The sequence below is a fragment of the Carcharhinus amblyrhynchos genome, chromosome 1 (assembly GCF_965287045.1).
Source record: "Carcharhinus amblyrhynchos chromosome 1, sCarAmb.v2.hapA, whole genome shotgun sequence".
Taxonomy (NCBI): domain Eukaryota; kingdom Metazoa; phylum Chordata; class Chondrichthyes; order Carcharhiniformes; family Carcharhinidae; genus Carcharhinus; species Carcharhinus amblyrhynchos.
This window is the reverse complement of record NC_137324.1, coordinates 13630243-13643259: the sequence shown is the minus strand read 5'-3', so window position 1 is coordinate 13643259 and position 13017 is coordinate 13630243. Positions and strand designations below refer to the sequence as shown.

The 13017-nt window shown below is 44.0% G+C and overlaps 1 protein-coding gene across 1 annotated transcript in view; it reads left to right on the top strand.

Moving 5' to 3' along the window:
* Window positions 1–13017, top strand: part of LOC145348946 (sperm flagellar protein 1-like) — a 62460-nt gene that overhangs the window by 5721 nt on the left and 43722 nt on the right. The window contains exon 2 of the mRNA XM_080197079.1: window positions 1468–1579. Within this exon, the coding sequence (XP_080053205.1) occupies window positions 1468–1579 (112 nt within the window). The remainder of the gene's footprint in view (window positions 1–1467; window positions 1580–13017) is intronic.

Here is a 13017-nt window from a genome sequence, read left to right as displayed (position 1 = left end):
GTGTCTGTGGTGTTCTTCCTCATCGAAGCAGATCCTGTGTATATGGAGGCTTGCCTGTAGGGAATGCCTTCTTTAATGTGTTTAGGGTGGAAGCTGAAGAAGTGAAGCATCGTGAGGTTATCCGTGGGCTTTGTGGTACAGTGAAGTGCTGAGGTGACAAAGTTGATGGACAAATGATTTCTGTCAGCTCCTGTCTTCCGTTCAGTTCAGTGTTCCTCTCTCATTGATTGCATTTTCCCCTCATGAAAGTGTACTTTCCATCATCGTAGGGTGGCATCATACAGAATTATGTCCTTCTGGATTTGCCAGAGTGAGTGACATTGAAGATTGTGAAAATTCAGCATCTCAAGAGTCAAAGGTTACAGATCTAAGGGGAGGGAGGGTTGGTTTTGGAACTGTGGTACACAAGAAATAGAGGCAAGAGTGGGCCACCAGGCCCTTCAAACCTGCCCCACCATTCAAAGCGGTCAATATGCCGCCTCAGCTCCTTTTGTGTGCCATTTACTATAGCCCCTTATTCCTCGATCTATGAAATGTTATCCACCACCACTTTAAACACTTCCAATGATCCAGCCTCCACTACTCTTTGGGGCAGGAAATTCCATAGGGTGGTGAATCTTCTTATAGGGTAACTTCTTATGTTTGAACATTCTGTCAGTGTGTCATAGCTTAGTCTCGCAAACAAGAAGTCATTAATGAGGCTGGACTGCCTGTATCCATGATTTTGATTTGGTTTGATTTATTATTGTCACACGTATCAGTATACAGTGAAAAGTATTGTTTCTTGTGCATGATGCAGACAAAGCATACTGTTCATAGAGAAGGAAAGAACACAGAATGTAGTGTTACAGTCAAAGCTAGGGTGTAGAGAAAGAGCAACTTAATGAGAGGTAGCTCCATTCAAAAGTCTGATGGCAGCAGGGAAGAAGCTGTTCTTAAGTCAGTTGGTACATGTCCGCAGACTTTTATGACCTATTCCTGATGGAAGAAGGTGGAAGAGAGAATGTCCGGGGTACGTGTTGTCCTTAATTATGCTGGCTGCTTTTCTGAGGCAGAGAGAAGCGTAGACAATGTCAATGGATGGGAGGCTAGATTGCGTGATGGACTGGGCTTCATTCACAACCCTTTGTAGTTTCTTGTGGTCTTGGGCAGAGCAGGAGCCATACCAAGCTGTGTTACAACCAGAAAGAATGCTTTCTGTGGTGCATCTGTAAAAGTTGGTGAGAGCCGTAGCGGACATACCCAATTTCCTTCGTCTTCTGAGAAAGTAGAGGCTGGAATTGCAGCCCAGCAAGGAGTGAGTGTCTTTAGGAGAGCAGGAGATAAAAATCAATTAAAAAACCCAGTAACTTCCTCCTATGTTGTGAATTTAGAATGGGCAGATTTTATGCCTGTATTGAGCTCAGCGTTACTCCAGGGGGTAGTTTTTGTCTTCGCAGTCTGAAATTCACTATGCTTTGATTCCAGTTTTAATCGCTGAAGTGGTGAAGTTTCATTTCCCCAAACTGGTTGAGATGCACAACTACACACCTGCCAACTCAACACAGCAGAAACTGAACAACTGGGCTCATCTGAACAGGTAACAGATTATCACCAAAAAACACAAAATAGAAAGACTATCACTCACTTATGGGTATAACATCTTGAAGTAGTTGCGTGGGCTTTTGTTCAATGGTTTGATGAAGTGATACCAGGAGTTCACAAGAATATTGTGCTTTTGAGGACAGCTCTGTTTCACAGCGCCAAGGACACGGGTCCAATTCCTGGCTTGGGTCACTGTGTGGATTTTGCATGTTCTTCCCATTTCTGTGTGGGCTTCCTCCCACAGTCCAAAGATAAGTAGGTTAGGCGGATTGACCATGCTAAATTAATCCTAATTTAATTAGTGCTAAATTAGTATTAATAAATTAGTCATTTATTAGTCCCCCTTCATGTCAGGGGAACTAGCTAGGGGGGGGCCTAGGTGGGATTGTGGTCAGTGCAGACTTGATGGGCTGATTGGCCTTATTTTGCACCGTAGGATTCTATGATTCTATGACAGTATCTCACTGTTGGCTATGATCCAGAAATTAGAGGCAGATTTTTCAAGATTGAAATGCGTTTACGATAATGTGAGATGCGGTAAAAATGAGAAACTCACGGTCAGACTGTAACAGGAGTTTTAATTATGAATTTAAAGAGAATGCTTTTTTGCCATTAGTGCGGGAGTCCTATTGTGTACACTTTCAGATACAAATCATTAGTCAGACAAGTTTTCTTAGTTTGAATGCAGAATGAGATTTGTCGAAACTACTTTCTGAATTGAAAAAGTCCAAGGCCAATTTTTTCAGCGCTGTGTTAACTGTAGCAGGCCAGGCAAACTGTTCATGACTTGCAGCAGGACTGGACAATCCTGATGGCAGACATGCCTGGAAGATCCCACCCTAGGTAAATTACAACCACCATTCATACTTCAGACACATTCCGAGCACCCAAACACTCACCTGTACAGATAGGAGTATCAGAGGGTATGCATAAAAATTGTTTTTATGCATGAAGATCTCAGGCTTTTGTTGATCTCAATGTAATAATTCCATGTTTCACCCATTTTCTTCAGTTCTTTTCCTATAGAAGTAGAACCCTACAGTGCAGAAACAGGCCCTTCAGCCCATCGAGTCTGCACCGAACACAATCCCGCCCAGGCCCTACCCTCATATTCCTACATATTATACCCACTAATCCCTCTAACCTCTGCTACCCTGAACACTAAGGGGCAATTTCTTAGCATGGCCAATCAACCTAACCTGCACATCTTTGAACTGTGGGAGGAAACCGGAGTACCCGGAGGAAACCCATGCAGACACGAGGAGAATGTGCAAACTCCACACAGACAGTGACCCAAGCCAAGAATCGAACCCAGGACCCTGCTGTGAAGCAGCAGTGCTAACCACTGTGCTACTGTGCCGCCTGGGTGTTTTATTCTGGAAAAATCTTGGTTTGCACATTTCTCTTCTCAGGATGGTTACTTTACAAATCCTGGCACAATGCATTACAGAGAAAGAGTGAAATAGCTTCTCTGCAGCCTTTTAGTATAGCGTTCTGATCTCTGATTTTGCTGGCTTGGTACAGTGTTCCTAGACTCCTCTTGGCTGTATATTCCAGAGGAATTTGATCACTCTGTGCCTGCTGTAGTCATTGTTAGTAAGAAGTCTCACAACACCAGGTTGAAGTCCAATAGGTTTATTTGGTAACAAATGCCACTAGCTATTTGTTACCAAAAAAACCTGTAGGACTTTAATCTGGTGTTGTGAGACTTCTTATTGTGTTTACTCCAGTCCAACGCCGGCATCTCCATATTGTACTCATTGCTATTCAGAACAGGTAATTGGATTCTGATGTCCTCAGGCAGAAACATTTGAAGAGTATCAGTATATGTGAAATTCAACAGGAGTAGAACACAGAACGTTACAGCGCAGTACAGGCCCTTCGGCCCTCAATGTTGAGCCGACCAATGGAACCAATCTAATGACCCTCTAACTTAAACTATTCCAATGTTATCCATACGCCTATCCAATGACCATTTGAATGCCCTTAAAGTTGGCGAGTCCACAACTGCTGCAGGCAGGGCATTCTACGCCCTTACTACCCTCTGAGTAAAGAACCTGCCTCTGACATCCTTCCTGTACTTATCACCCCTCAATTTAAAGGTATGTCCCCTCGTGTTAGCCATCACCATCTGAGGAAAAAGGCTCTCACTGTCCACCCTATCTAATCCTCTGATCATCTTGTATGCCTCAATTAGGTCACCTCTTACCCTTCTCTCTAACGAAAACAACCTCAAGTCCCTCAGCCTTTCCTCATAAGACCTTCCCACCATACCAGGCAACATCCTGGTAAACCTCCTCTGCACCCTTTCCAATGCTTCCACATCTTTCTTATAATGCTGCGACCAGAACTGTACGCGATACTCCAAGTGTGGCTGCACCAGAGTTTTGTACAGCTGCAACGTGATCTCACGGCTCCGAAATTCAATCCCTCTACCAATAAAAGCAAACACACCGTACGCCTTCTTAACAACCTTGTCAACCTGGGTGCCAACTTTCAGGGAGCTATGTACATGTACACTGAGATCTCTCTGCTCATCCACGCTACCAAGAGTTCTTCCATTAGCCCAGTACTCTGTAATTCTGTTACTCCTTCCAAAGTGAATCACTGTTCTGCATTAAACTCTATTTGCCACCTCTCAGCCCAGCTCTGCAGCTTATCTATGTCCCTCTGCAAATTGTAACATCCATCCTCACTGTCTACAACTCCTCCGACTTTAGTGTCATCCGCAAATTTACTAACCCATCCTTCTACACCCTCATCAAGGTCATTTATAAAAATGACAAACAGCAGTGGCCCCAAAACAAATCCTTGAGGTACACCACTAGTAACTGAACTCCGGGTTGAATATTTCCCATCAACCACCACCCTCTGTCTTCTATCAGCTAGCCAATTCCTGATCCAAACCGTTAAATCACCCTCAACCCCATGCACCCGTATTGTCTGCAGTGTATGGAATGCATGTGGGATTGCATGGAATATCTTGAGATGGACAAAAACTGGTTAGCAGACAGGAAGCAAAGAGTTGGCAGAAATGGGTTGTTTTCTGATTGGCACAGAAACATAGAAGGTAGGAGCAGGAAGAAGCCATTTAGCCCTTCGAGCCTGCTCTGCCATTCATTAAGATCATGGTTGATCATCCAATTCAATAGCCAAATCCAGCTTTTTCCTCATAATCTTTGGTCCCATTTGCCCCAAGTGCTATATCCAGCCACCCCTTGAATGCATTCAATGTTTTGGCATCAACTGCTTCCTGTGGTAATGAATTCCACAGGCTCACCGCTCTTTGGGTGAAGAAATGCCTCACCTCCGTCCAAAATCGTCTACCCTGAATCCTCAGACTGTGATCCCTGGTTCTGGACTTCCCCACCATTGGGAACATCCTCCCTGCATCTACCCTGTCTTGACCTGTTAGAATTTTGTAAGTCTCTATGAGATACCCCCCCATTCGCCTGAACTCCAGCAAAAGCAATCCTAACCTGATCAATCTCTCCTCATACATCAGTCCTGCCATCCCCGGAATCAGCTGGTAAACCTACGCTGTATTCCCTCAAGAGCAAGAACATCCTTCCTCAGAAAAGGAGACCAAAACTGCTCACGATATTCTAGGTGTGGCATCACCAAGGCCCTGTATAATTGCAACAACACATCCCTGCTCCTGTACTCGAAACTTCTCGCAATGAAGGTCAACATGCCATTTGCCCTCTTTACCGCATGCTGCATCTGCATGCCTACTTTCAGTGACTGGTACACAAGAACACCCAGATCCACTCACCTGTCCCAATTTACAGCCATTCAGGTTGTAATCTGTCTTCTTGTTTTTGCTTCCAAAGTGAATAACCTCACATTTATCCAAATTATACTGCATCTGCCATTGATTAGTCCACTCACCCAATCGGTCCAGATCATTCTGAAGGATCTCTGCATCCTTGTCACAGTTCACCCTTCCACCCAACTTGGTTTCATCTGCAAACTTTGAGATGTTACATTTTGTTCTCTCATCCAAATCAATATATATTGTGAACAGCTGGGGTCCCAACGCTGATCTCAATGTATACTGTGCTTCACTGGGATTCTTCTATTGTTTTAATAGTATTAGAGTTTATTACTTACTTCAAAATCCACCCTTCCAAAAAAATTTAGAACATCCTTGTAACATTAGGCACTGGCTTTTTAATTAATCTTGGAGTGAAAGCATGGCTATGGGCATGGATTGGAAATCCTGTTCTTGAGTCATTTGGTATGTGACCTCGGACTTGTTATCTTTTTCCTGATGGAAGAAGGTGGGAGAATGTCTGGATGCACGGAGTCTTTAATTATGCTGGCTGTTTTTCCAAGGTAGCGGGAAGTGTTGACAGAGTCAATTGATGGGAGGCTGGTTTGTGTGATGGATTGGGCTACTTTCACAAACTTTTGAAGTTCCTTGCGATCTTGGGCAGAGCAGAGACATACCAAGCTGTGATATGACCAGAAAGAATGCTTTCTATGGTGCACCTGCAAAAGTTGGTGAGAGTCGTAGCTAATATGTTAAATTTCCTTAGGCTTCTGAGAAAGTAGAGGCATTGGTGGGCTTTCTTAACTATTGTGTCAGCATGGGGGAGCCAGGACACCTAAAAACTTGAAGATCTCGACCCTTTCTACTTCATCCCCATTGACGTAGACAGGGGCCTGTTCTCCTTTACACTTCCTGAAGTCAACGTCAATCTCCTTCATTTTGTTGACATTGAGGGAGAGATTATTGTTGCTGCACCAGTTCACCAGATTCTCTATCTCATTCCTGTACTCTGTCTCGTCATTGTCTGAGATCTGACCTACTACGGTGGTGTCGTTGGCAAACTGAAAAGCGCATTGGAGGGGAATTTGGCCACACGGTTATTGTGTATAAGGAGTACGAGCAGGGGACTGAGGACACAGCCTTGTGGGGCATCGGTGTTGAAGATGATCGAGGAGGAGGTGTTGTTGCCTATCCTTACTGATTGTGGTCTGTGGGTTAGGAAGTTAGGAAGTGAGAACAAGGCCATTTGACCCATCAAGCCTGCATGGACAACAATCCCACCCAGGCCTAATCCCTATGCTGCCACATATTTACCATGCTAATCCCTCTGACATTAAGGCCAATTTATCCTGACCAATCAACCTAATATCTTGGATTGTGGGAGGAAACAGGAGCACTCGGAGGAAACCCACGCAAACACGGGGAGAACGTGTAAACTCCACACAGACAATGAGTCCCAAGCCAGGAATTGAACTCGGTTACCTGGCACTGTGAGGGGTAGTAATAACCATTGTGCCACCTTGTAAAGTGATACTCAAAGAAAGCCTTGGGGTGTGGGTGCAATCTGGAATGTCTCCAATTAAATCATGTTGAACCTGTTGCTGAGCTCATTTAAAATCTTCAGCGAGCAGTTTCAAATTTTTGATTGGCAGGTACAAGGAACATGCAGTTTCTGGGACACATCAGAGGGTAGTCGTCATTAAAATAGCATGGAGCCATGAAAACATATCGATGCACTGGTCAACATATTTAAGAAGCGGATGCTCACAGTTGCTGGAGCTGAGAGGATTGTATTTGTGAACAGAGAACAGACTCTTGAGAGGGATGTGAGGCATCTGGCATCACCCTGACAGCGGAGGTTGACAGGGAAACCCAGGTGAATGAACAAGCACCAGCTGACAGAGCTGAAACCGGTGCAAACTACTCTAACATTAGGGACATAGGAACAAGAGTAGGCCATTCTGCCCATCAAGTCTTCACCATTTAATACGATCATGGCTGATTGGACACTACAATGTGTTTTACACCCACTATACCACCTCAAGTTAAGGTGCTAAACTGGGGGAAAGCTAATACAACAATATTAGACAGGAACTGAAGAATATAGATTGGGGGCAGATGTTTGAAGGCAAATCAACATCTGGCATATGAGAGGCTTTTAAGTGTAAATTGATAGGGATTCAGGACCAGCACATTCCTGTCAGGGTGGAGGATAAGTATGGAAAGTTTTGGGAACCTTGGGTATTGTGAGCCTAGTCAAACAGAAAAGCTAGGAAGCAGGGAACACACAAAGCAAGTGTAGAATACAAGGAAAGTAGAAAGAAACTTAAGCAAGGAGTAAGGAGGGCTAAAAGGGGTCACAATAAAGTCATTGGCTAGCAGGATTAAGGAAAACCCCAAGGCTTTTTATAAATATGTGAAGAGCAAGAGGGTAACCAGGGAGAAGGTTGGTCCACTCAAGGATAATGGAGGGAATTATTCATGGAGCCAGAAGAAATGGGTGAGGTATTAAATGAGTACTTTGCATCAGTATTCACCAAAGAGAAGGACTTGGTGGATGATGTGTCTGGGAAAGGATGTTTAGATAGTTTGAGCCATGTTACGATCAAGAAGGAGGGGGTATTGGGGTTCTTGAGAAACACTAAGGTTGACAAGCTGCCAGGGCCTGATGGGATATACCCCAGAATACTGAGAGAGGCAAGGGAGGAAATTGCTGGAGCCTTGAGAGAATTCTTTGTATCCTCACTGGCTACAGGAGAAGTCATAATGTGGAGATGCCGGCATTGGACAGGGGTAAACACAGTAAGAAGTCTGACAACACCTTAAACCTGGTGTTGTCAGACTTCTTACAGGGGAAGTCCTAGAGGATTGGAGAATAGCCAATGTTATTCCTTTGTTTAAGGGTAGCAAGAATAATCCAGATAATTACAGGCCGGCGAGGCTTACATCAGTGGTAGGGAAATTATTGGAGAGGATTCTTCGAGACAGGATTTATTCCCACTTGGAAATAAGTGGACGTATTAGTGAGAGGCAACATGGCTTTGTGAAGGGGAGGTCGTGTCTCATGAGCTTGATTGAGTTTTTTGAGGAAGTGACGAAGATAATTGATGAGGGTAAGGCAGTGGATGTTGTCTACATGGACTTCAGTAAGACCTTTGACAAGGTCCCTCATGACAGGTTGGTGCAGAAGGTGAAGTCGCATGGGATCAGAGATGACCTGGCAAGGTAAATATAAAACTGGTTCGGTCAAAGAAGACAGAGGGTAGCAATGGAAGGGTGTGTTTCTGAATGGAGAGCTGTGACAAGTGGCGTTCCTCAGGGATCGGTGCTGGGACCTTTGCTGTTTGTAATATATGTAAATGATTTAGAGGAAAATGTATCTAGTTTGATCATTTGGAGGAAAGTGTAACTGGTTTGATTCGTAAGTTTGCGGACGACACAAAGATTGGTGGAATTGCGGACAGCAATGGGGACCATCAGAGAATACAGCAGGATTTCGATCAGTTGGAGACTTGGGTGGAGAGATGGCAGATGGAGTTTAATCCGGACAGATGTGAGGTAATGCATTTTGGGAGGTCTAATATATGCAGTAAATGGCAGAACCCTTAAGAGTATTGATAGGCAGAAGGATCTGCGTGTACAGGTGCACAGGTCACTGAAATGCAGGTGGTGAAGGTAGTCAAGAAGGCATACGGCATGCTTGCCTTCATCAGCCAGGGCATTGAGTTTAAAACTTGTCAAGTCAATTTGCAGCTTTATAGAACCTTAGTTAGGCTGCACTTGGAATATAGTGTTCAATTCTGGTCACCACACTACCAGAAGGATGTGGAGGCTTTGGACAGGGTACAGAAAGGATTTATCAGGATATTGCCTGGTATGGGGGGCATTACTATGAGGAGAGGTTGGAGAAACTTGAATTGTCCTCACTGGAATGACAGAGGTTGAGGGGCGACCTGATAGAAGTCTGCAAGATTATGAGGGGCATAGACAGAGTGGGTAGTCAGAAGCTTTTTCCTAGGGTGGAAGAGTCAATTACTAGAGGCCAGAGGTTTAAGGTGCAAGGGACAAGGTTTAAAGGAGATGTACGAGGCAAGTTTTTACACAGACTGTGGTCAGTGCCTGGAACTCGCTAAGGGGGGAGGTAGTGGAAGCAGATACGATAGTGACTTTTAAGGGCATCTTGACAAATACATGAATAGAATGGGAATAGAGGGATATGGTCCCTAGAAGCGTAGGAGGTTTTAGTTCAGTGCAGGCTTGGAGAATCAAAGGCCCTGTTTCATGTGGTGTAATTTTCTTTGTTCTTTTGTTGAACTCTTTCTATGGCAATAATATCTTTTCTGCGATAAGGGGAGCAAAACTGCACACAGTACTCCAGATGCGATCTAACCAAGCTCCTATGTAATTGAAGCAAGACCTCACTACTCCTGTACTTGAATTCTTTTGTTGTAAAGGCTAACATTCCATTAGCCTTCCTAACTGATGCTGCAACTGCAATTAGTCTTCAATGACTTACAGACAAGGACACCCAGGTTCCTTTGTACATCGGGTGGCATGGTGGCACAGTGATTTGTATTGCTGCCTCACAGTGCCAGGAATCAAGGTTCGATTCCTTGCTTGGGTCACTGTGTGTGGAGTTTGCACATTCTTCTTGTGTCTGCATGGGCTTCCTCTGGGTGCTCCGGTTTCCTCCCACAACCTGAAAGACTTGCTGGTTAGGCGCATTGACCCGAACAGGTGCCAAGATGTAGTGACCAGGGGAATTTCACAGTAACTTCATTACAATGTTAATGTAAGGCTTATTTTTGACTAATAAATAAACTTTAACTTTTCTGATTTCTTGATATTTAGGAAATACTCTGCACATCTGTTCTTTCTACCAACATGGATTATCTCACATTTTTCGACATTATATTCTATCTACCATGTTCTTGCCCACTCACTGTCCGTCCAAATCTTCCTGTAGCTGCTTTACACCTTCCTTACAACTATGTAGCTGTGGGTGAAGAAGTAGTGTATTTGAGTTCATGATGTGGAATGCCAGCGTTGGACTGGAGTGGGCACAGTGGGAAGTCTCACAACACCAGATGAATGTCCAACAGGTATATTTGGTAGCATGAGCTTTCGGAGCGCTGCTCCTTCATTTCGGAGCGCTGCTCCTTCACTGTGGCGAGTTGGGTTCAAAAACAGGGCATTGATTGACACAAACTTAATTACAAGATAATGGTTGGAATGCGAGTCTTAACAGGTAATCAAGTCTTTACAGGTACAGACAATGCGAGTGGAGAGAGGATTAAGTGCAGATTAAAGAGGAATAAATTGTTTCAAGTCAAGACAGTTAGTAAGATTTAACAAGCCCAAACCAAATGGTGGGGCTGTTAGGTAGTGTGACATGAACCCAAGATCCCGGTTGAGTCCGTCTTTATGTGGGCAGAACTTGGCTGTCAGTTTCTGATAACTGTCCTACACACCTCTTTCACCTGTGCTTAACCTTCTGTCCACTCACATTGTCTGTACCTTTAAGACTTGATTACCTGTAAAGACTCCCATTCCAACCATTAACTTGTAAATTGAGTTTGTGTCTGTCTATGCCCTATTTGTGAACACAACTCCAAAAGCTTGTGGCTTGTGCTACCAAATGAACTTGTTGGACTTTATTCTGTGTTGTGAGACTTCTTACTGTGCTTACAATCCAACGCCTGCATCTCCACATCATATCAGTTTCTGCTCAGTGATTCTGCATTGTCATGTGTCTTGGAGAACACTTAATTAATCTTGATTAATAAATACTTTCATTAAAAGTACATCAGCAGTCTCTGTGACTGTGCTCAGTAGCAGCCCCCCCCCCCCCACCACATTTTTAAACAAAATATAAAAGTTAGGATCTATCAAGTTGGTTTCCACCCTGGAAACTGACTTGTTCAGTGTTAACACTAACTGGGATTGTAATACATGTGATTGGTCATCTTCTGCTGTCATCAATTAGAAAACAGAAAAAAAACAGACATGCATGGCCAGGGATATCTTCACTCCAAACACAAAATCAGTTACGCGCAAACTTTTTACATTGGTGCAAAGAATGATCATATTTGTTCAGTTGTTGATTATTTTTCAAAACAATTTTGTCAGCATTTACTGAGAAACAGGTTTCTTCTTGATGAGGGTTGGAGTTCTGCCAAACTGTCCTCCTTTTGTGCTCTGTGCGTGCCAGTTTGTAACATGCATTTCATGCTTTTTGATTTATGTATTAATTGTTTGGAGTGTTGCGTGCATTTGGAGTAATCGCAAGGATGTTGGCTATGAGGAGAGATTGAATAAACTCAGATTGTTTTCACTGGAAAGACAGAGGTTGAGGGGAGACCTGATAGAGGTCGACAAAATTATGAGAGGCATAGACATGGTGAATAGAGGCTTTTTCCCAGGCTGCAACCAGAACTGCACATTTTACTCCAAATGCAAAACCGCACGCAATACTCCAAACAATATAAATCAAAAACCATGAAATGCATATTACAAACTGGCACACACAGAACACAAAGAAGGACAGTTTAGCAGAACCCCAACCCTCAGTATGAAGAAACCTGTTTCTGAAGAAATTATACGGGGGCACAGGTTCCTGGTGAGAGGGGGGAAAGTTTAGGGGAGATATGCGGTAAAGCTTTTAACCATAGAAACCATAGAAAATTGCAGCTCAGAAACAGGTCCCTTAGCCCTTCTTGTCTGTGCCAAACCATTTTTTGCCTAGTCCCACTGACCTGCACTTGAACCATATCCCTCCACACCCCTCTCATCCATGAACCTGTCCAAGTTTTTCTTAAATGTTAAAAGCATTTACCACTTTATCCGGCAGCCCATTCCACATTCCCACCACTCTCTGCATGAAGAAGCCTCCCCTAATATTCCCTTTTAAACTTTTCTCCTTTCACCCTTAACATAAGAACATAACATAAGAAATAGGAGCAGGAGTAGGCCATCTAGCCCCCCGAGCCTGCCCTGCCATTCAACAAGATCATGGCTGATCTGAAGTGGATCAGTTTCCTGCTTTATCCCCATAACCCTTAATTCCCTTGTCTATCAGAAACCTATCTACCTGTGACTTAAATATGTTCAGTGAGGTAGCCTCCATCACTTCAACAGGCAGAGAATTCCAGAGACTCACTACCCTTTGAGTGAAGAAGTTCCTCCTCAACTCCGATCTAAACTGCCCCACCCCACCTTATTTTGAGGCTGTGCCCTCTAGTTTTGCTATCCTTTCTAAGCGGGAAGAATCTCTCTACCTCTACCTTATCTGTCCCCTTCATTGTCTTATGTCTCTATAAGATTCCCCCTCAGCCTTCTAAACTCCAACGAGTACAGACCCAGTCTATTCAATCTCTCCTCATAGGCTAACCCCCTCATCTCCAGTGTCAGCCTAGTGAACCTTCTCTGCACACCTTCCAAGGCCAATATATCCTTAACCCATGCCCTCTGTTTTTTTTTCTCCCCTAGCCTCAGTGGAAAAAGCCTGCTTGCATTCACTTTTCACGTAGAGAGTGGATGCCTGGAATGCACTGCCAAAAGAGGTGGTGGAAGCAGGCACATTAACAATACTTAAGAGGCATCTGGATGGGTACATGAATAGGGAGGGAATAGAGGGATACGGACTAAGTACAGGCAGA